Genomic DNA, 22,758 nt, shown 5'->3' on the forward strand with positions numbered 1-22,758 from the left:
CAAATAGAGACATGTGTTGAGGCGAGCGCGCGTGAGGCAATGTTCTAATATACGTTGCATCATGACCCTTCTTTTTTTTTTATGTTAGCTTCGCCGCAATACTTCGCTGTTATGCGGCGAAGCAGACAAAAGTTACTGCGGTGAATCATATGAAGAGTTCAAAGGTGCCACTGTCAAAGGGACATAATATGTGTTTCTTAATTTTACACATGTGCACGCACCTTCTCAGATCACAGTACGAGCACCGAGACGTCTAATAGGTGCACTGGAAACCATTAAGAGCTCTTCCTGACGTTGTTGTGATTATTTGAGCCCTTGTTCCGCCCACCTTGCGCTCCCCGTATTAGAGACCGTAATGGGGCCTAGTGCGCACTCCTTATTTATGCAGGTGCGCGCGCGCCGTTCCCGGCTGCAGTACGAGAACCGAGACGTTGACTATTCTGCTGGCCATTCAGAGCTGTTCCTAACGTTGCTGTGTCCTAGGAAAAAGAGCCAACTCGTTTCTTAGATATAAAACCTGCCGCATGGCTTTCATGTCTTGACTGCGTAATGCCACATTTTTAGAGAGCCATTGCTGCCTGTTCATGACAAAAGTGTTTCGCATGTTACCGTTACTCGCAGGTGGAACACGAATGCGGCTCCATACCAATGGTGCTGGTGCAGAACAAGATTGATCTCATGGACAGGGCCACAGTGTCCAAGTAAGCGCACGCACGATTCTCTTTATTGCGATAGAAATTTCGTCAACTTTCGAGGCGCATTTTTTCTGCCGCCGTCGCCACCGCCGTGCTGTTCTAAGAAAGTTCAAGCGTGAGGAGAATTCGCTACCCGCGCGCGCCGTGTGTTGGTGGTCACGTGATGTGATGCGAATGCACGGGGGGAGGGGGGTCGAGAAGGCTAATGGCTTTATGCGCGCAGTTTTCCCGCGCGCCCAATGTTGGAGTTCACGTGATTGAACACTCGCTGCTCCACGGCCTAGATAGACGAGAAGCCCGCTGTGACTGCCTGCGTGAACTCGTCACCTCTGAGACTCGGCATATTGGCCGACAGTGTGTGGTTCCGGTAGTTTTTAATCGATGCGCACTTGTTCGACTGCCCTGCCGTATCTGTGCCCACGGAGTTGGAGCACCAAAACTTACCGCGCGCTCTTACGGCATGATCACGTGTTGGACCGACTCGTCGGGCTTGGATAGTGATGCGCAGAGCTACCCACTGGTTATTTCTTTCCTCCATAGCCTGCGCATAGGCGACTCAGGGGCCGCATATTGTTGGTCTCATCTGCTGCGGCTGCCAGGGCGAAGGACAAGCATGCAAGGGCGAGCAGAGCAGGTCGGTGGCGTCATGTGCGCCGTCTTCCCGCGCGCCTAATATCGTAGGTCACGTGATCTGATACCTCGCAAGGTAAATTCGCCCGCGCGGCGCGGGCGATGACGGTGCAAACTGCACCACGCGCACCGCTGTTCGCGCCGACAGCACTTGTGGTTTCGGCGATCTCTGCGACAAGACTCGCCGTAAACTGCAATATTTAAAGCTTCATTTTGATTTTTTCGTTTTCTGCCATTCAAATGTAAGAACCAGAACAGAAGCGAAATTATCTCACTAGAGGTGCATCACGCATTGCGGCCAAACCGGATGTGCACGCTTGTCAATGGTGAACACTGGACGGCGCGCACTATTTCTTCACTTATGCTTGGGCCGCGCGCTCCGTTGTTCAAGTTTTATTTGGCGCTGATAGTACGTAATCGTAATGTTTACCAGGAAACGCTCGCGGTGAAGGCTATGTACGAAGGTGGGATTTCTGGCAAAAACCCGGAGTCTTGCGTGGGCCACGATGCGGCCGAGGCGAGCGCCATCTGGAAGTATTTCAAGGAAGCGGGCGCGCCGCTACGTGGACTCCGAGATATCTACGCGCCGGCGCGCGCAAATGGTGGACGCCGTCGGCCGTTTATGAATTGTAGAGACGCTGGAAAAGGGGTTTGTTTGAGTTTTCGCGTAACAGAATTACGTTTGCTCTTAGAGTCAAATTACAATCCGAGAGCTATCATGTGTGCAGGTTGTGTGAAATCCGCAGTTTACGATTTCTCCACGTATTTTAGCTTGAGAAATTCAATTATTTCAGTAAATTCCTTGCGCCGCATGGAGGGTCTGGGTATGTGTGGTTCTAAAATATCTTTTGCTATTGCGACGTCCGACACCGACACAGTGGCGCTATTCTGTACACGCATGGCGGCTGCACAGCCGCCATTATCCGCCATGTTTACTCTCTTATTGGCTGTGGCGAGCTCACGTGCCTAGAAATATTTGCCGGGAAACGGAAGTTTTGCGAAAACTCATTTTGCGTTTTCATCAAGATGACGAAATGCGGCGTGGAGCTGCAAATTTTATGGACTAATACATTTTTTTGGTCCTTGGAAGATATATTGTGATGTTAGTGCTTCAAAAAGAATGTGAGCGTAGCGTGCAGAAGCCAGTGCAATGCATCTGCGATTGCGCGAATATGTGGTGGCGATTCAAGATATGCGCCATGCCAGCTTGCTGATTGGCTGAAGGAATATCTCGTGAGGAGCGTCACAGGAAGGGCTGTTTCGTAATCGTCATTTTGACGATGCGTGACGTTGCACTGGGCCGCCATTGCTGAGATTTTCCGCCATAAGTTTTGCTGCGACGAGCCGCGCGAATTATGCTAATGAGCAGCCATATGCAATGGCAGCCGAGAGGAATGCGTATCGCCACATTTTCCCCATCGTTTGGCGCCACGAAAATCTTTTGTTCATTACGCGTGCTCATAGTATTTGCATCGCTCTCGGGTGGTGTTGGCATTTGTGTTTGGGGCCATCATTTTTTTAAAGAACGCGTTTATACAAAATAATATTGGTTGAACATAGCAAACTTTCAGCAATGTTGTCCACTTTTCAGTGCTGCATTTGTATTGTAATCGAGATTAATGCCTTTTCGCACAATCAGACGTTATGACAACGGCCTCTTTCTAATTTATAAAAAGAAATGTACGCAAGGCGGCGCCTTGAAGTTTCCTCCCGCAGTGCGAGTAACCAGCGAAATGAACAAGAGATGGCAGCGCCGGCGCTTGCGTCGCGCTAGTGGTTATCTCTGGCGCCCGCAACGCTATCGGTGATATTCGGCCGTTTCTCAGCCAGCCGAGTCGGGCTGAGTCACTTGCGTTTCACGAAATAGCGATAACGTGGCCTAGAACGTGCGCGCATCACCACTGGTAGGTCGCGTATGTTGTCTCAAGAAAGAAAACAAGCGCGTTGGCGCCAGCATGCAATGGCTCATTCCATTTTCCAGGGACACACATCCTAGCTATTGAAGCAGACGACGGCTTGTACGCAGCAGACGACGGAAGCGCGAAGCGTTTTCGCAGGAACAATCATACGCTTTGAGATAGCTGCTTTATTTTTACTGCGGAGGAAAACTGTTTTGCTTTACCGATAACGCTACATTCAGTGTCTTCATTTCAGTTTCTTAGGCGAAACGTCAAGTTAGCGTCACGTTACGTAAGCAAAACTGGGCTACCAGCGCCATTTTGTTTGCGTCGCGCCTACGTCACGCACCGAAGAAAATGGCGGAATGTCCAGAATAGCGCCCCAGGTTTCCTACGGCACGGGCTCCTGAACACTCTCGCGTTAGAACAGGTGGTGATGCTGTGTAGTAGTGCCACCAGTTCACCACGACGCAGCTGATTTTAGTAATGCCTACTCAGGTATAATTAACTATTTAGCGTCAACGACGTAAAACGTTGACTACGAAAGAAGCAGACTCCAACTAACTTCGATAACTATTCCTGTGCCAGAACAGCTCAAAATACTTCTGTGTAAGGGCGTTCGCTCATTGGCCAGATTTCGTACGCCTGAAGAGTGGAATTTTGGGCCTATTTTTGATGCATATTTGGGTGCGGAAGCGCGAAAGACGGGACAAGCGCTTGTCCTGTATGTCGCTCCTGGAATTGTTCCGTCTTTCACACTTCACCATACTCAAATATTCGTGCGCCCGCTACTCGTTGTGATATGATCGCTGCAGCGGTATATTGCGATCATCGGAGGCAGTTATGTTTTGTGAATACGGATGAGCTCCAAGGGTTGAATGCAGAGAGTTTCGTCCCCAAGTGATGTGGGTCTCTGGCAAGCCGCTTCCACCAATATGTCCAGCATCGGGAGCGGCTAAATATTCTCTTACGAACAAATATAGGTTAAGAGCTCTTCGAGAATATGAACCCTGATGTTGTCGTACGCAAGAATACGCGTGTGGCGTTAGACATATATGTAAAACAAGGCCGAATGCTAGCCTCTGCGTGAACCGTAGGACAGTTTAGGTGTCGCTCTACTCGCGATTGACGAGATTTTCGTGGATCCTGAGTAAGCTCGTCCAGAAGAGTTTTCTGAAGATGCGCCCGTTCTTTTGAGCAGGGAGGAGTCCGAGGAGCTTGCCAGGAGAATGCAGCTCCGGCTCTACCGCACCTCGGTGAAGGAAGACTTCAACGTCAACGAAGGTAAGTTATCGCGGTCTTCTACAACATGGATTAGAACGTATGTGCATTATACAGCCACTATACGTAGGCTCAACTGTTTAGCGCATTTGAGGCAAATGAAAGTGCAGCATTGCGTGCGCAGCTGCAACGTGGCCATCGGCGTTGGCGACCAATTGAAAGAGACAAAAATAAAATAAAAAAGACACAAAGGGCTCTTTTAATGTATTCTCAGTTTTTCTGAGTAAGCGAGGGCCTTGAGACTGATGCCGGTTTTACATCGATGGGGCGTTTTGCTTTAGGCGTTCACCACGAGGCGATGTTTCAAAGGAGTGTTCGAACAGTTCCTTTCATTTTTAAATTTTTGGCTCAAGTTATGTGGGACAGCCTGTATATGTATAGCGGTCCCGTAACGCGATGCTTTTACTGCCCCGTTATAGGATCTATGTTGGGGAGGGTAAAGGAAGGTGTGCGGGCACAACTATATTCAGTGGCTGCCATCTCAACTATGACGTCACGCCGAAAACCGCCACCTTGAATTCGGGAAACCGAAACTATGACGTTATTTTGTCCCATGACGTCATAATCACGTGGTTTCCACCTCCATCCGCCATATTGGACCGTTACGTCATCATTAACACCCAAATTTGGCCGCCATCTTTGATTTCAGATTTCGAAACTATGCCTTCATTTTTATTACCACGTCATAATCACGTGGTTGTGCTTCAAACCTCCATATTAGATTATGACGTCATCATTATTACACGAATTTGGCCGCCATCTTGGATTTGAGATTCCTAAACTATGCCGCACTCTGATTACGACGTCATAATCACGTGAATTCACTTTTACCCGCCATATCGGATTACGACGTCATCATTGGCACCAAAATTTGGCCGACATCTTGGATTATATCAGTCGCGTGACGTCAACAATTGGGTTACTATTGGTTTACTACGCCATCTTGGATTTATCGGTGACGTCATCAACTGGCGACCATCTAGGATATATCACTGACGTCACCAATCTATTACCTATTCGATATACTAATGACGTCACCAATCAATCGCGAATCGGGTTGCTTTATCGATTCATTGATTACGAGAAAGTGTTTGATTCAGTCGAAACCTCAGCAGTCATGGAGGCATTGCGGCATCAGGGTGTAGACGAGCCGTATGTAAAAATACTGAAAGATATCTATAGCGGCTCCACAGCCACCGTAGTCCTCCATAAAGAAAGCAAGAAAATCCCAATAAAGAAAGGCGTCAGGCAGGGAGGTACGATCTCTCCAATGCTATTCACAGCGTGTTTACAGGAGGTATTCAGAGACCTGGATTGGGGAGAATTGGGGATAAGAGTTAATGGAGAATACCTTAGTAACTTGCGATTCGCTGATGATATTGCCTTGCTTAGTAACTCAGGGGACCAACTGCAATGCATGCTCACTGACCGGGAGAGGCAAAGCAGAAGGGTGGGTCTAAAAATTAATCTGCAGAAAACTAAAGTAATGTTTAAGTCTCGGGAAAGAACACCAGTTTACGATAGGTAGTGAGGCACTGCAAGTGGTAAGGGAATACATCTACTTAAAACAAGTAGTGACTGCGGATCCGGATCATGAGACAGAAATAATCAGAAGAATAAGAATGGGCTGGGGTGCGTTGGCAGGCATTCTCAGATCATGAACAGCAGGTTGCCATTATCCCTTAAGAGGAAGCTTTAGCTTGGGTGCTCCTTTCTAAATACATGTAAAAGGAGAATTCGTTTTTCTAGGCAACCACTGCACCAAATTTGACGGGGTTTGCTGCATTTAAAAGAAAAACTTAAAATATAGTGACTGTTGGTTTCGAATTTTCGATTTAGGTCGTCAATTTTTTATAAAAATTTGGCAAAAATCGCAAATTTTCAGAAAACGAAACTATCAAGTTTACAACTCCGCAACTCAGCAAAAAAACATGATATCGCAATTCTGTGAATTGTACTTGATAGCACATCTAAAGCGGACAAAATTGATATGTTACACATGAACCTCGAAAAATGGGAAAATGTGTAATTACAACTTTTGCAGAACCCTCGTAAACAACGTAACAAATTCACGTAAGATGTAAACTGGCATAACAAATTTGTCCGCTTTGAATGGTCTAATGGATGCCGTTTACAGAATCGCGATATCTGTTCTTGATGCAGAGCTATTAGTTTGTAAACTTCATGCTTCTATTTTTTTCAAACGTCTGAATTTTTGAAAATCCTTTTAACAAAATTCAAGCCCTAAATCAATATTCCACTTCCAACAGTCACTAGAATTTAAGTTTTTCTCTCAAATGTAACACATTTCATTAAAATCGGTCCAGGGGTTATCTCAGAAAAACGTTTTTGCGTTTTTACATGTATTTGAATAGGCCGCGTCGGAGTTGGGCCCGAGCTTAAGCTTCCTGTTAAGAGAAAAGTTTATAACAGCTGTGTCTTACCAGTACTCACATACGGGGCAGAAACCTGGATGCTTACGAAAAGGGTTCTACTTAAACTGAGGACGACGCAACGAGCTATGAATAGAAGAATGATAGGTGTAACGTTGAGGGATAAGAAAAGAGTAGATTGGGTGAGGGAACAAACGCGAGTTAATGTTATCTTAGTTGAAATCAAGAAAAAGAAATGGGCATGGGCAGGACACGTAATGAGGGGGGAAGGTAACTGATGGTCATTACGAGTTACAGAATGGATTCCAAGGGAAGGGAAGCGTAGCACAGGGTGGCAGAAAGTTAGGTGGGCGGATGAGATTAAGAAGTTTGCAGGAACAACATGACCACAATTAGTACATGACCGGGGTAGTTGGAGAAGTATGGGAGAGGCCTTTGCCTTGCAGTGGGCGTAACCAGGCTGATGATGATGATCGATTTACTGTGGGGGCCGCCGCCGTTAAAACCTCGGACTGAAAATTTCACGCTGAAGGGAGGCTTCACCCCAAGAAATCAAGAGACGTGATGAGTACGAGCTATCGTTCTTAAAAATATACTCGGTTCCCGCCAGGATTGAACCCGGGTTCGCTGCGGGGGCTCGGGTTCACGCAGCAGAAAAGTGCCCTATAAACGCGTCCTAGCGCGAGAAGACACGCCGTGTGACATGCACGTCGTGTAGCGTCGATACCTGCACATTTTGCAGTGCAGTTGTATTTTATTACACCAGGTAAAACGCCATGTAGCAGATGCACAGGAAGCGGTGCAACGTGTTTAAAGATGGTTTGAAGAAAAAAATAAAAATTGAAGGAGGTGTATGCGAGAATGCATAGTAGAAAAAAAGTATATATTCTGTACCTGATTAAATCAAGCTGGCTAGGTGGCTATGTCACTACCGGGTTTCAAAGTGGGTGCCAAAAAAGCATCATCATCATTAGCATTGTATCGTGCCACTTGCGTTGCGATGTGAGATGCGCGCCGCGCAGCGTCTATAGACAAGAACGGCACCGAGAGCGGCGCTGCTGCGCCGGCGTTGAGAGCGCCGCATGCGAAGAAAAATTCTATTCGCGGGTGGTACCCCTCTCCCATCTCTCGTACGCGCCGCCTTGATTGCCTCCTGCACTGCGCGTGTTTGGGCACGTTTCGCGCCGCGCGCGGTGTGTGCGCGTGGACATTTCCTTCGAAGGGCGGTGTACAGTCTGTTTCACATTTAGGGGAAAACTCGAAGCGCATTGCATCGCGATGCGGCGAGCGCTTGAGTCAGGCGGCGGCAGCAGCTCGCGCAGATGCTCGAGGGGCGGGATCTTGAACGGCGTCGTCTGCTACGGCGGCGCGCGCTGGCCGCATTGTCGAGAAACGTTCTACTGTCACGTGCAGGGCGCCGATCACATCGTTACTGCGTGAAATGAGCCGGTATTCTTTGCTAAGCGTTGCGCGACGCCCACTGATACGCCTCGAATGTAAGTTCATCGCTGCATGGCAGTCATAGACGACGTACTGATTCCATACATTCTTGACGGCCCGTTTCTGGAAGGCGACTATATATTCTAACGCGACAGGATGCCGATCCACACTGCTCGTGCTGTGCAAGAACTGCTAGAAGAGCGCGCAGTCACTCTCTTGGAGCGGCCGCCTCAATCCCCGGGCGCCAACATCATTTAAAATGTCTGGGGCTCGTTGAAAGCATCGCTGGCGCAACATCCCCTCTATCAGTCGCCCGAGGATAGGCTTCGATCCACCATCGTCAGCGAGTGAGACGTGCAGCGAATGAACACATCCCTGATCAAGTCATTCTACACTTCACTGCATTCCAGGATGAGCGCTGTCATCGCTGCCGCTGGGGACATGACGAGATACTAACTGAAGTTCCGAGCGTGACGTGTCCAATTCCCCACCGGCGGGCAGGGTCTGTCTGGTGTAGCGAATGATTGTCGAGAAAAATCACTTCCAGCTCATTGTCTGAACCTAAAACGTTCATTTAATCGTGTCCGTTTGTTTCACCGTGTTCGACTCCCATTGTTGAGTGCTTTGTTTTCCTTTCGAGTCAAACAAAGACTGAGCACGTTGCGCGCACATCTTGGTGCGTTTTGTCGCTGCTCATTACGGTAGCACACACAGTGAAGAAATATACGTGCACACGCTCAGTACTCCGGCCTTTCGAAAGAACAAATGAACCATGTTGTCAAAAGAAGTTTGTGGAACTCCATTATCGCCAATGAAGGATCAGAGTGGGGCGACGCACAACGTTTAGTAAAGAATATCAGCTCAGTTCCTGCAGTACCGATGAAATCGGTGCACTGCCCCTGACAGTACCACGCTTCCTGAAAATGCGGCCAGCGCGCGCCGCCGTAGCAGACGACGCAGATCACGACACCGCCCCTCAAGCGTGTGCGCCTGCTCGAGCTGCTGCCGCCGCACGACTCCATTGCTTGCCGCATCGCGACGCAATAAGTTCCGAGTTTCTCCCCCCCCCCCCCCCCAGTGTGAAACAAACTACACACGCTATATTTGCCTTTAAGAAGATCGGTACGCTTGACGATTATTTTTATGGCTGCAATGCGGCGAAAGGGCAGCGTCTGCTTAACCATGTAAGGGACGCTGAGCAGGTAATTGGAAACGACATCGTATGTGCCGCCGGAAAAATCGTCAGCACATACGATGCGGCACATACATACGGCACCTACGAGCTAAAGTCATTTTTGCAGTTTCTCACATTATGTTTGCTACAAATCCGTGTTGTCTCTGATGGCGACAACAGACTTCTATCGACACTGTGCGGAAATAAACAAGATATATCGCTGCATAGCACAAGTACGACATGCGCACACAACTTTAACTAGTACGTCCCCTACAATATGGAATAGAGGCAGCAATGTAGACAGCTTGGTCATTTTTTAATAGTACTCAAGAGACGCAAGTTGAAAGTATTATTAATCATTCCTGCTTCAGCAATGCCGGCGCGACCAAGACGCGGGCGTGTATCGTCCAGTAACTCGATCGATTGGTGCAGTGGTGAAGCGGGAATGAACTCCGGTCACGTTCAATGCATCATGCACATATTCAATTTCTCGGCACGCGTGAACTTCGGCCACTGCTAGCGCATACAACAGACGTTGTTTCCATTCTTAGACAGCGCACACACAAACGAAACACGAAAAAGAAGACAGGACAAGCGCTCGTTTAACTTAAAGTTTTTATATGAATAAAAGGATTATGTACCGAGTAATTATTAATTTCACGTGGGTTACATATAGAAACCGTCATACACTCAGGAGTGATCAATGAACGAGCTCGCTTCGTTTGCCAGATGTTTACTTCGCTCGGCGCACCACAGTAATCCATGTCTGTCGTCTGCTTCTTTCGTACCATTTTCTTGTGAATCGGCAGAATTTCACTGGTGGCATCAACCTTTTCATGTTTACATTGCTGTCGTGACAGTTAACAACACAATAATAATTTCCGGTCATCCGAAGAGGTGCCGTCGCAAACAAGAGACGTTTCGCGCGCAGCGCGAACTGAACGCGGGCGCGACCGTGAAGGGAAGCGGCGACGGAAACCTACACCCGTTGGAGATAAAATCGCTCCGCCAGGGGAGAAACGAGCGCTGGCGTCTAGGATGAAACTTGGCGTGCGGTCGTCTATAGTGCGCTCTTTGCGTTGCAGTTGCACCAGCTGTCACGCCGTGTAGCAGTTGCATATATACCAGCACAGGGTAGATAGAGAAGTCTTGAGGACGAAAAAGAAGATTATGGAGATGTATAGATATTGATGCAGTGAAAAACATGTATGGCATACCTGATTAATTCAAGCAGGCCTGCTGACTGTTTGTGACCATCCCGTTTCGAAGGAGATGCCAATAAACCATCATTACCATAATCATCATCAACAGCAACGTCCCGTACCCTTGGTCAAGGGATGTGACATGTGCGCCACGTAGTCCGGATACCTGTGCTTACTCTTCGGTACACTTCATGGCGTCTCCTCGCAAGGCACGAACCGCTGCTGATGAAGCTACGCGCGCGCATGCTACCAGACAATGTCGGGCTCAGCAGACTGCTGCGCAGTGAGCAGGACAAGCCGCACCTCAAGCCGCAGCTCGCCGTCGACGCCGGGTGGACAGTGCAGATCGTTCTCGTGAAAACGACGCGAAGAGACTTAGCCGCGAATACCTTCTAGTGCATGGTGCCGAAAATGAAGTTCCTATGGAGCCGCTCCTCCAGCTTACGCTGTGACTGTACTACTTGTGCCGCGCAGGCCTGCGACTTTTTTGCACCGAGAGAACAACCTTATCCGACCTTCTAGTTTTTTTTTCTGCTCAACCAATAGCACCCGAAGTTTCTGTTTGGGAAACTAAACGAGTTTGGCGCTGCGAATATAAGAGAGCTAAAGTACTTTCGTTCCTTGTGGTATGCGCTCGTTTTCTTTCTTGTTTTTGTGAGCGCAAAACATGTACTCACAAGACTGGGCGCGTGCTTATATTCGGACTATGTGCGTGGTGGCGTTGACATGCTTTACGACATCTTTCGCTGCGCTTGCATGTGTCGCGTAGAAGACAAAGTGTTTGCGTGTCATCTGTTGTCAGCCCGTCTTAGTACCAGTTTAAACAGCGATGCACTGTAAGCCGATTGCAATGCGTGACGCCATGCCACTGTGTAACCAAACGTGTCTTCGCGGTATAGAATGGACGGAAGAAGGGTTCATTACGCATAACACTGTTTAGACGTTTTCACGGCGATCGCTAAACTCGGTGAAGGAGACCGCGAGACCTGAGCACCCGCTTTGGGCTCACGCCACTTGTCCATTTCATAGTTTTACTCTAACGTGTAACGAACATAACGTTGGTACTGCGAGCGCTGTTTTTGGCACAAGGTTGTATGTATATCTTCTCGACGGCCCACCGCTTAACCTGATGAGTCACATTTGCTGCTGTTGGAGTTTTTGTTTATACTGCTGTCACGGTGACGTAGTGTGCGTGTTTGTCAGACGGCGTTATCTCTCCTGCGCAGTGTTCCGGTACCTGGCCGAGCGGTACTTAGACCAGATGAACAACCCCGTGGACGACTACGTCCGCGGACCCCACTCTAAAGGACTGCGTGAGTATATCAATGGCAACCGAGAGCGCTTTCTGCGGAACACGCGGAATTGTACTATATTAGTACCAGCGCAGGGGTGTCCGTAAGAGTTGCCGTGTAACGCGAGATTCTTTTTTGTTCTCAGTCACTCACGTTTCAGATTACGCGGCTTCTTTTCTGAGCCGAGCCTCCCGATCTACAAATGCCGGTTGACTCTTTCACTCGCTGGTCTGGTACACTAAGCGAGTTGCAATGCGCGCGCTGCTGGCACGGCTTATTTGCTCATTTAGGGCGTGAATGCCTTTCCAACTGAACGCATTCAAACCTAACGCCGGCTGTTTTGCTTTGAGAAGGCGAACAGCCTGGCGTCTAAGGTCGTCTTGTGTATCTTTGGACGCCACTCGCGGAGAGGTGATTGATATGGCACAGCTGAACGATGGGGCTATGGCAGTTAGGACGGTCTCACAATGGAGTCGCTTGCGACGTTTAGTTCCTCCTTTGTTGAAGGGTCGCCTTTCAGTTCTGGTCTTCGATGGACCTCGTCGATTGACGCTTAATCTTAAACAGAGTGGACAAGGCAAGTAGCATTATGTCTGAAGTCGAGGTTTTGACGGAACCCCGTCTGGTCGGGAGGCATCATGAAGAAGGGTAAAAAGAAGGACACCGACCACTGAATGAATACAAGAAAAGACGTTTCGGCTCCCCTGACGGGAGCCTTGTTCACAATGAAATCAAGGACGTGCGATACAATGTTTATATGGCTTTAAAATATGATGTAAGCAACGCGTGTGGATGGGGCGGAGGGTTCCGTCATTCCGGTTGAGGGTGCTATCTGTCATTTGGATTAGGAGGGATTGCAAGTGGTGTCTTGACGTCAAATTTCTTTCTTTTTCTATTATCTTGGCGTTATCCCAATCAATCCTGTGGCCCAAGTCATCTGCATGCTCTGCCAAGGCGTTGGAGGCGACTTTTTTCTTCTTGACATCGTTGATATGCTGCTTCAACCGCTGTTCGAAATTTCCTGTCTCGCCGATATATACGCAGTCGCAGACTTCACATGGAATCCCGTAGACCATGCCAGGAAACTTAGTCTTTGGAAGCTTGTCTTTGACGTTTACCAGCCGGTGTCGTAATTTTTGGGACGGTACGTGAGCTACCTGGGCGTCATAGCCGCGTAGAACGCGGGCTAAGCCCTCGCTCACACCGGGCCCATATGGTATGGGGGCGCGTTTTCTTGGGAGCACACAGTCAGGCCTTGGGGGCTGATACAGATGGCGTTCCACCGAGTTCACAAACGACCTCGGGTAGCCACATGCCGAAAGATTACGGTAAACCTCTTGTAGGTTGGCAGCCCGGCCTTGTGGCGTTGTGCAGATACGCTTAGTTCTGCCGACAAGAGAGGCTACTACCGATCTCTTCTGGTTCATCTGGTGCACTGAATTAAAATGCAGATACCTGCCTGTGTGTGTGCTCTTTCTGTACATGGTAAATGGCAGACTGTGCCTGTCACGTTTTACGAGGACGTCCAGAAAAGGAAGCTCGCCATCTTTTTTTTTTCTTCGACTGTGAATTGGATAGACGCTGTTAGATATGGAGCTGTTTCCTGCGATTACTTCGAGTTCCCCAGACCACATCGGATGGCAGCACAGCTAATTGAGGAATGCAGAAGCAGGAAAGTGCATTCCAGAGAAGCGGCCGAGCAAACAAGTTTAAGGCAACAAGTGCGCCGCCGGGATTAGCAGGTGGGCCTCCGACAATGGAGCATGAGCAGCCCTCCCCTTCTCCTCGTTCGAAGTGCATTGCCAGTCTGCGAGGCAAGACCGCAGAAAGCCGCCAGGTGTGACACCGCGACACGGGCGCCTACCATTGGCTGAAAGTGGCGTGATCGGAGCGGACTCTCCTATTGGTCAAACATGACGTGACTTACAGTGCGCGAAGGGTTTATAAGAAGCCTTCCAGAGAGACCTGAGCATTCTGGGACATTCCCTGATTCCCTGATTCACCTCTCTCGAACTTCTTGCCGCGGGCCGCAGCGTCCGAGTTGCTGCCGGCCCGTAATGTCTGTACGACTGTTAGTTGACGCTCACCTCCCTGTAAAATAAATCCCTCCCAAGTTTTGGGTTTTCATCCCGACGCCCGTCCTCCAACCCCTACATCTGGTTGGCAGCGGTAGGATCGCCTCCGAATGCATCAGCTGGTGGCAGCGCTACGGATAAACCTTCGTCAAGAGAGATCCTAAGGAACCGGGAAGAGCGACGAAGAGAGAGCCTTCGTCGAAAGAGGTCCGAAGAAACTGGGAGTAGCGAAGAAGGAGCGAGCCTTCGACCCAGGGAGTCCGGAGGAACCGGCAACAGCGGACGAGCGAACCGGATGGCAGGGTGCTGTAACCGTAAGTGAGCGCGTGGTTTTTTTCCTTATGATTCGCCAGACTCAAAGGTTGTGTGTTCAATTTTGATAGTTCTGGGAATCGGGAGTTTGATGCATTGTGTGTTTGCACAAATTAAGTAAGGAAAACAGTTTTAACCACCTGTCGGGGCAGCTGCCATGGATCTTAGAAGGTTGACGAGGTTAGACTTGTTGTTGGTGTGCGACGATTTGGGAGTTGAGGCGGACGAACGGATGAAAACGCCAGCTATCATAAAGGCGATTGAAGATAGTGGCAATGATGATAAAAGCATTGAGCTTGCTTGGGAAGTGATACAGGAGCCACGGGAGCGTGTGCGTCGTGTACGTTTGCGAGAGCGTCGTGAGCTTAGGAGTGAGCGTCAGCGTGAAGAACGCGAGAATGAACGGAAGCAGGAGCTTCAAGAACTTACTCTTAGATGTGAGCGTCACGGACGTGAGAATGAACGCGAACGTGAGCGAGAGGAAAAGTATGCGAGAGAGAAGGCAGCACTGATCAAAGAGATACAGTATTGTGATCAGTTAATGGCACAGAGACAACGGCTGTCTGAGAATTCTGTAGATAGTACAGAGCGAAAGTATGAGGAAGCATCTAGCAGATTTTCGCCAAAAGCCAATGAGAAGAGTAGTGCCTGTGAGATTAGCTGCAGAGTCATAAGTGAAGGGAAAGGGCTAGCTGCTAACGATGCCTTAGCGGCAACAGAGGCCGTTAAAGGCCGCAAGGAGAGCGACGAGGTGCTGTGCCAACAGATGACTGTAGAGACAGCTAGGCCAGCTGCGAACAAATTGGCACAGTTACCGCGTGTGTGCGTCGCTGGTAATGTTAGCGAGGTTGCTAGCGGAAAAAAGGGTACTTCTGACCCGACAGAAGCGAGCACCCATGTAGAGCCTGTGCGTGCAGAAGTGAAGTGCGAACTGAGCGATGCAGTTGAGAGTAGTTCTCGGGATGGCGAGCTCCGTAGTCCACGAGAGAACAACTGCATTGTTCAGGGATCGGTGCGGCTCTCCGCCAGTCTAGGTAGCCTAGAGAGGGATGATTCACTTATTAATCATTCGGACTGTGCGCGTGAGACAGCGATCGATACCGACGGGCTGTGTGCCGATTCACAGCGTGAGCTGGGCAATGTAGTAGAGGGCAGTTCGCAAGAGTGCGAGTTGTCTTACTCGAGTAAAGCCTGCTGCATTGTGCCAGAGTCGGTTGAGCTGTCCGCCATTCGAGGCAAAGAGAGTGTAGATTTAAATGTAAATCACTCAGACTGTGCGGGTAAGAGACCGATCCGGGCCGACGAAATGTGTACCGGCCAGCACGAGGCACGAGGCGACATGAAAGCGAGTGCAAAGAGAAAGCGCCGTAAAAAGAAGCGCGGTAAAGACCGAAAGACGGTAACTTTTGTAGCGCCGCCAAAGTTGGCGAGAAACCCGAAAGGGCAGGGCGCGAGGAAAAAGGTGCGGTCGTCTAGGACGATGTTGACGCATCCAGAACGTTCGAGCCACCGGTCAAAGGGGGACCGCGAAGAATGTTCTGCACGGACGCGGACAGAGGGCACGAGGCTGTTAATCTCCTCGTCGTTCCGTAGTTCTTTTCATAGCTCAGCGTGCAGTTCGAAGAAACGCAAGGTGGCAGGACGAGACCAGGTGGGGAGTAGCGACGCGGTCAATCGAGTTCGTGTTGAAAGCGGGGCGCGGGGACGCAAATTGGCAGTAGACCGTAACGTCTTGGGGGAGCTGATAGTTAGTCAGCCCTTTTGTTGTCTCTCGGCAGCCAGAGTAGCTTTCAAGCCGCGACGACCGCGAGGACGGCTCAGAGTATGAGTCAGACATAAGCGTTTGGAAAGGGAGGCGAAGAGCCCTTCCGTAGAAATGGAGTGTCTTGTTTTTTTTATTTTGAGCATCGGAAAGTTTTTCGCGATTTGAGACTAGGATTTCTTTCAATGTGTAAGGTTTGAGCTTTGTTTGTGTTTTCGTTTGAGAAGCTTCGTGATTTGAAAGATGAGGTTTATGTAAACATGTAGTCTCGCGAGATGCTCATTAATAAGTAGATAGGCTTTTTTTTGTGTGTGTGAGTAACCTGAAGGTCAAGGTTATCGTTGAGAGGCCTATCGTAAAGCGCGTGTTTTATTTAACCTTCTTTCTTTTTAAGTGTTGAATTTTCTAAGGTTAAGCGCGTAGATTTTCAGTGAGTGCCTGAGTTGCACTGAGAGGCGTTCTTAGTTCCTTTAGCGCGTGTCCTGTGTGGACGGAAGGAAGCAGATTTATGACTGGGTTGCTAGTGTGTGTTGAGGGCAGCCGTATTCTGACTTCTTTAGTGAACGTGCGTGGAAAGAGTTAGTAGAAGACGCATCATTTTAAGAGTTCTGCGGAGTGTGTAAGTCCCGCGAGTTTAATTGTTCGTTTACGTCACGTGTCCTGTAGGACTTTCAGGGAAGAAACGTGAGTAAGCGTAAATGAAAAGTTTGCCTGCAACGCAAGTACGCGTTTTGTTTAGTGACCACAAGGCTAGTGCGCTTGTGATTACGTACTTGTGAGGTTGACCAGATTGTCCAGTGGCACCATTACGTGCGATAAGTACGCCACTGCGATAGATTGGAAACATGCTGTTCGTGTAGTTAGGCCACTTAAGTTATGTTCGGCTGTTTTCATTTGTTGTTTGCATCGTCAACGACCCTTTTGTTTTGCAACAACAATAGTACTCTGGTCTTGTCGGCAATCGAGGAGAAATGCATAGCTGTTTGGAAGGGTGGTTACAACTGTTTAGTCAAAATTGGGGAACTAAAAGATCAGGGTTGATTTTGACTCAGTAATAGCCTGGCGAGTCAGGGGTGAAGAGCCTGCGCTTACACGTGGGGCAGCGCTGTGTTGTTTTGTTTGTTTGACGTCTGTTCTCCAGGGCCAAGGATCCCGAAGTTCGTCAAACGTGGCTCGACTCCAGTACCCTGCAGCTTCTATCAGCGTTCCTCATGGCCAGCGAATTGAGTTCACCGGCCATTCAGAACAACCGGGCGAGGACGAGCTGTTAGATATGGAGCTGTTTCCTGCGATTACTTCGAGTTCCCCAGACCACATCGGATGGCAGCACAGCTAATTGAGGAATGCAGAAGCAGGAAAGTGCATTCCAGAGAAGCGGCCGAGCAAACAAGTTTAAGGCAACAAGTGCGCCGCCGGGATTAGCAGGTGGGCCTCCGACAATGGAGCATGAGCAGCCCTCCCCTTCTCCTCGTTCGAAGTGCATTGCCAGTCTGCGAGGCAAGACCGCAGAAAGCCGCCAGGTGTGACACCGCGACACGGGCGCCTACCATTGGCTGAAAGTGGCGTCATCGGAGCGGACTCTCCTATTGGTCAAACATGACGTGACTTACAGTGCGCGAAGGGTTTATAAGAAGCCTTCCAGAGAGACCTGAGCATTCTGGGACATTCCCTGATTCCCTGATTCACCTCTCTCGAACTTCTTGCCGCGGGCCGCAGCGTCCGAGTTGCTGCCGGCCCGTAATGTCTGTACGACTGATAATTGACGCTCACCTCCCTGTACATAATGTAGAATAAATCCTCCCAAGTTTGTGGGTTTTCATCCCAACGTCCGTCCCCCAACCCCTACAACGCTTCAATACTGTTCAAATGTGACAAAAATGAGGGAATTTCTTCTCGCTGAATTATGCAGAACACATCGTCTACGTAACGTAGGAACACTCTGGGCGGCGAGTTGAAAGAGGCGAGTGCTCGACGCTCAAACCATGCCATAGTTAAATTTGCAGTAGTTACCGAAATGGATGCACCCATCGGTGTCCCGTGCACTTGCCAGTAGAAGGTGCCTTCAAAAGTGAAGTAGGTGTTCTCCAGGCAGAACAGGAGGAGCCTCTTCAAGTCAGGAACGTCGATGGGCGTCCTTTCTGGTAGGGTAGGGTCATCGTGCAGAGCGGCGGTGCAAGTTTCCGCGGCGAGTCGAATAGGAACGCTTGTAAAAAGCGACACGACGTCGAACGAGACACGCGCTTCTTGATCGTCGGGAGTAAAATGACGAACCTTGTTTATGAAGTCTTCAGAATGGTGAACGTGCGTGCTGCCTCTACCAACGAGAGGGGAAAGAACCTTATGAAGGTATTTGGACAGTTTATGAAGCGGAGAGCGAGTAAAATCAACAATTGGTCGCATCGGGACGTTAGGTTTATGTAGTTTTGGCAAACCGTAGAGCGCCGGCGCCGAACCGTTAGTGCACAGAAGGGAGAAGTACAACCCTTTGTGCCTTGGATCTACAAACCGGAACACATCCGTAAGAAGCTTCTGTAGCTCCCTCTGTATCTTCAGCGTGGGATCCTTCTTCGGACGACTGTACGTTGCCTCGTCCGCAAGGAGTGACAACATCTTGTCACGGTAGTCAGTCCTATTGAGTAGCACCGTGGCGTTGCCTTTGTCAGCCGGGAGGATGACGAGATTTTGGTTTGAGCGAAGGTCTTTGATCGCCTTGTTTTCTTCCGCTGAAAGCGGGGAGACGGAAGGGTGTGCGCGAAGCCGCGAGAGAATGCCTGTGGTGCGGGTTCGTGCCTCCTCCCTCTTTGAAGGTTCAATTTGGCTGATAGCATTTTCTACCGCACAGATCAACCTTTTCGCATCCTTCTGCGGTCCAAGGTTGAAGTTCAAGCCCAGGCTCAGGACTGCGAGTTCTGCCGAATTGGGCTTGTGCGACGAAAGATTGTGCACGGCGGACGCGGCAACGTTTCTGTGCAAGACATCAGCGGGTGGCGACAGTCAAGCAAGTTTTCTTTCGTGAGTCCTGCGTACGACGGGTTTGTAGCCTGGCCTTGAAATTTGCGTGTAGTTGAATGCTTGCGAACTCGTCTGGGACCCGGTGCTCAAGGCGACGGCGCGCGAAGAAAGCTTCATTTTGTAGGTTCCTCACTGACTGTCTGCATTCCAAGATCCTGGCTTGTAAAAGAAGTTTTTCCGCCTTGGAAACCACGCTGAAACCAAAACTTGAACGTACAGGCCTGTTGAGACGTAGCGAGCGTGGAATAAGTCTTCGGGACTCGCAGGTCAGGTTGAAGTTAAGATGATTTTTGAAGCAGAAGTTCTGCTTGTCACTGAAATGTACTGGCGAATCTCGGTGATGACTGGCTGGCCATACGCCCGGCGAAGATTAATGAAGTCGAGGTTTTGACGGAAGCCCGTCTGGTCGGGAGGCATCATGAAGAAGGGTAAAAAGAAATAAAAAATGATCTTAACTTCAACCTGACCTGCAAGTCCCGAGGACTTATTCCACGCTCGCTACGTCGCTACGTCACTAGGCTGCGGGCAGAGCTGTAATCCTGTCAAAAAGTTACATCCATTTTATGGTTCAGTACACTTTTCTAGGGGAACTTAGATGTGGTGCAACGCATATCAAATCAGTCAGGCAGACTAGTCACACTAATAACTGCGAATTATTGGTGCTTCGGTGGAAAAAGACCAGGAACCCGCTGCATGCCAGCCTCAGTAGCGCTGCTTGCATTTACCGTCAGTTTCCGGTCATTTTACTGACGGAACTGTTCGAGACATCGGACGACTCGAAAAGATACCTTCCGTACCGGAGACCGCGGACGCTGCGCCACCCGCCGCCTCAAAAGCTGCCACAATGACCCAAGCTGGCATCGACAAGCACTCTGCCATGACCTCCCAAGGGGTGACACCGGGTAACAAACGCCAGCTGGTTCGTACAAGCCTGCGTGACTGCAAGCGAGAAGATTCTGGGGAATCTGAGGATGGAATCAACAAGGGGACCACGACGACGCAAACCTTTCAGACCTAGATATGGGAGAGGGCGGCTTCCAAGTTGTGAGCAGTCGTAAGGACAGGACGCTGGGAATTCGAGTGCTAATCACTCTAGTATCCGAAAGACCTGATTTAGGGCAGGTGAGCCCTATTGTCCTTTACTCTGAGATTTAAACGATCCTAGGACGAGTCAATAAGGGGACCACGACGAGGCAAAACTTTCAAACCTAGATATGGGAAAGGATGGCTTCCAAGTTGTGAACAGTCGTAAGGACAGGACGCTGGGAATTCCAGTGCTAATCACTCTAGCATCCGAAATACCTGATTTAGGGCAGGTGAACCCTATTGTCCTATACTCTGAGATTTAAACGATCCTAGGACGAGTCAACACGGGGAACTACGACGAGGCGAACGTTTCAGACCTAGATATGGAAAAGGGCGGCTTCCAAATTGTGAGCCATCGTAAGGACAGGACGCTGGGAATGTCAGTGCTAATCACTCCAGCATCCGAAAGAGCTGATTTATCTAGGGCAGGCGAACGGTATGATCCTATACTCTGAGATTGAAACGATCCTCGGTGGAGCCCGAGTCGAGAGCCCTTTCACAGCACAGGGAGTATAAGTCCCAAAATGGTAATTGTGTGAAGAGCTGCTCAACTACCTGAGACCTCAGGGAGTATTGCATGCGAGAATAATCATCCGTAGGATCCAATACTCATCATCTGAATGGGAGTTCAGGCGCACTGACTCTGTGGTTCTCACATTTGCTCGAAGTTCTGAACGCCCGGAGAAGGTTATCTAACCACGGTTTTTTACCAGACACGAGTTTGTCGACTACGTGGAGACACCTTCTCGCTGTTATAAGTGCCAGCGCTTCGGACATGTAGCTGAGTACTGTCGTGGGGAACAGAGATGGAAGCGCTGCGCGGTGTGCCTCATGACCTTTAGACGTGTGCAAGTAAAAAAAGTTGTGTGTGCTAACTACAGCGGCGACCACCCAGCCAGTTACGGCTGATGTCTTGCTCGGACAAGCTGCTCAGCGTAGGATTGATATTTTTGTCTTGGATCCGAAGGATGCAAGCGCATCATCGAACACGAAGATGTCCAGCGCGCCACAATTAAGTGGCTTGGAAAACACCCTACGCATATAATTTCCCGCGTCTCAAACCGAAAAAAAAAGAGTTATCGAGCCAACGCAAATGGTCAACGCCGCTGTTCTAAAAGAGTCGGAAAAACGCGCCTATGCGTCCGCATTGAATCGACCGCAAGTACCGGTGGGAAGCAGTCAGCAGAAAAACTGTCAGCATGTGATACACGCTTTGTTCACAGCGCTACTCTCACAGTTCGCGAAGGTGCCTGAGAGTTCAACGAAGGGTATGCTGGAATCAGTGCTGGCTATTTAGTCTGCTCCATTGTGTCGGAATGAAACGAAAACAAAAACGAGAAAAAAGGCAATATTTTTTTTACTCGAGCGAAAACATAACCGAAAAGGTATTTATTATTTTATTTCGGAGTGAAAACGAAATGTTTGATCGTTTTTAGGTTTAAGAGGAATGTCGGCAATGCGATACAACCGATGTCAGGCAACGTCAACATTAGCGCGTATCTCAGGCAAGGATAGTGCGAGCGATGTATCTGTCTGGCGCTCCACTAATCTAAGCGTGCCGCTCGGCGCACTTGGTGATAGGCATCGTAGCAAAACCTGGGGCTTGCGCGCTGAAGAGCTTATCGTTTCGTCTGATAAGGGTGCAACGCTTTCTTGTCCAAATTTCATCATTCGTTTATATTCGTTTAAGTTCGTTTTATCGGAGCAGCAGTCTAGGATTTCGGCGAGTACACTGGATGACGGGCTGCTTCTGAGGTCATGCTCAGTGCCCTGACTTAAGGCACTGAGCATGATCTTCGAATTCGTAGTGAACTTACTGAGGAAAATAAATACTGTTTGCATTGTTGCTTTGCTTCGAAAAATTTTGCGAGCGAACCAAGACCGTTATGAACCGTTACGGGCGTTTCTTTTTCATTCCGGAGCAGAACCGGAATAGAACTTTTTTTAGTGGAACGAAACTAAAACGACAAAAAAAATTCGTTTCGACACCCTGCTCTGCCCCACTTCCGCATACGCTTAGTAGAGTAATGGCAATTTCTCGCCCCACTTGGTCCTTTCCATCGTTCAAAAGTGCCCTTAATAATGCATTGGAACTGTGCCGATATATTACAGCGTCTCTGCGAATATAACCTTTTCCCTACAAGACCTCTACCAGTTTCAGCCCTCTTTGGGGCTGGTCTGCTTTGTCGAAGGGCGATCTCGAGGTACATCACACATGGCAATTCCAGCATACCCTGATTTGCAAAAGGAAGTGCCATGATATACATCAGGGGAGAAATACCTCATGTCGCCTTATCAGTGCAAGACCTTCGTTCTACCTTCTTGGAAGTCGCCACTTTAAGGGTGTGTCTGGGGAACCGAAAACTCAGTGTAGTAACAGTGTACACAAGTCCACGAAGGAGGGTCTTTGCGGAGGCATTCATAAAGGACATATGCATTCGTTGCCACCCCCCCCCCCCCCCTCCTAGAATAATTTGTGGCTGTATTAACTCCCACCATTCGTTCT

The 22,758-nt window shown here is 49.3% G+C and overlaps 1 protein-coding gene across 1 annotated transcript in view; it reads left to right on the forward strand.

Annotated features, from left to right (window-relative positions):
• Positions 1-22,758, forward strand: part of Rab23 (RAS oncogene family member Rab23) — a 120,147-nt gene that overhangs the window by 89,406 nt on the left and 7,983 nt on the right. The window contains exons 3-5 of the mRNA XM_070540996.1: positions 622-701; positions 4,425-4,507; positions 11,940-12,026. Coding sequence (XP_070397097.1) covers positions 622-701; positions 4,425-4,507; positions 11,940-12,026 — 250 coding nt within the window. The remainder of the gene's footprint in view (positions 1-621; positions 702-4,424; positions 4,508-11,939; positions 12,027-22,758) is intronic.

The sequence above is a fragment of the Dermacentor albipictus genome, chromosome 6 (assembly GCF_038994185.2).
Source record: "Dermacentor albipictus isolate Rhodes 1998 colony chromosome 6, USDA_Dalb.pri_finalv2, whole genome shotgun sequence".
NCBI lineage: Eukaryota > Metazoa > Arthropoda > Arachnida > Ixodida > Ixodidae > Dermacentor > Dermacentor albipictus.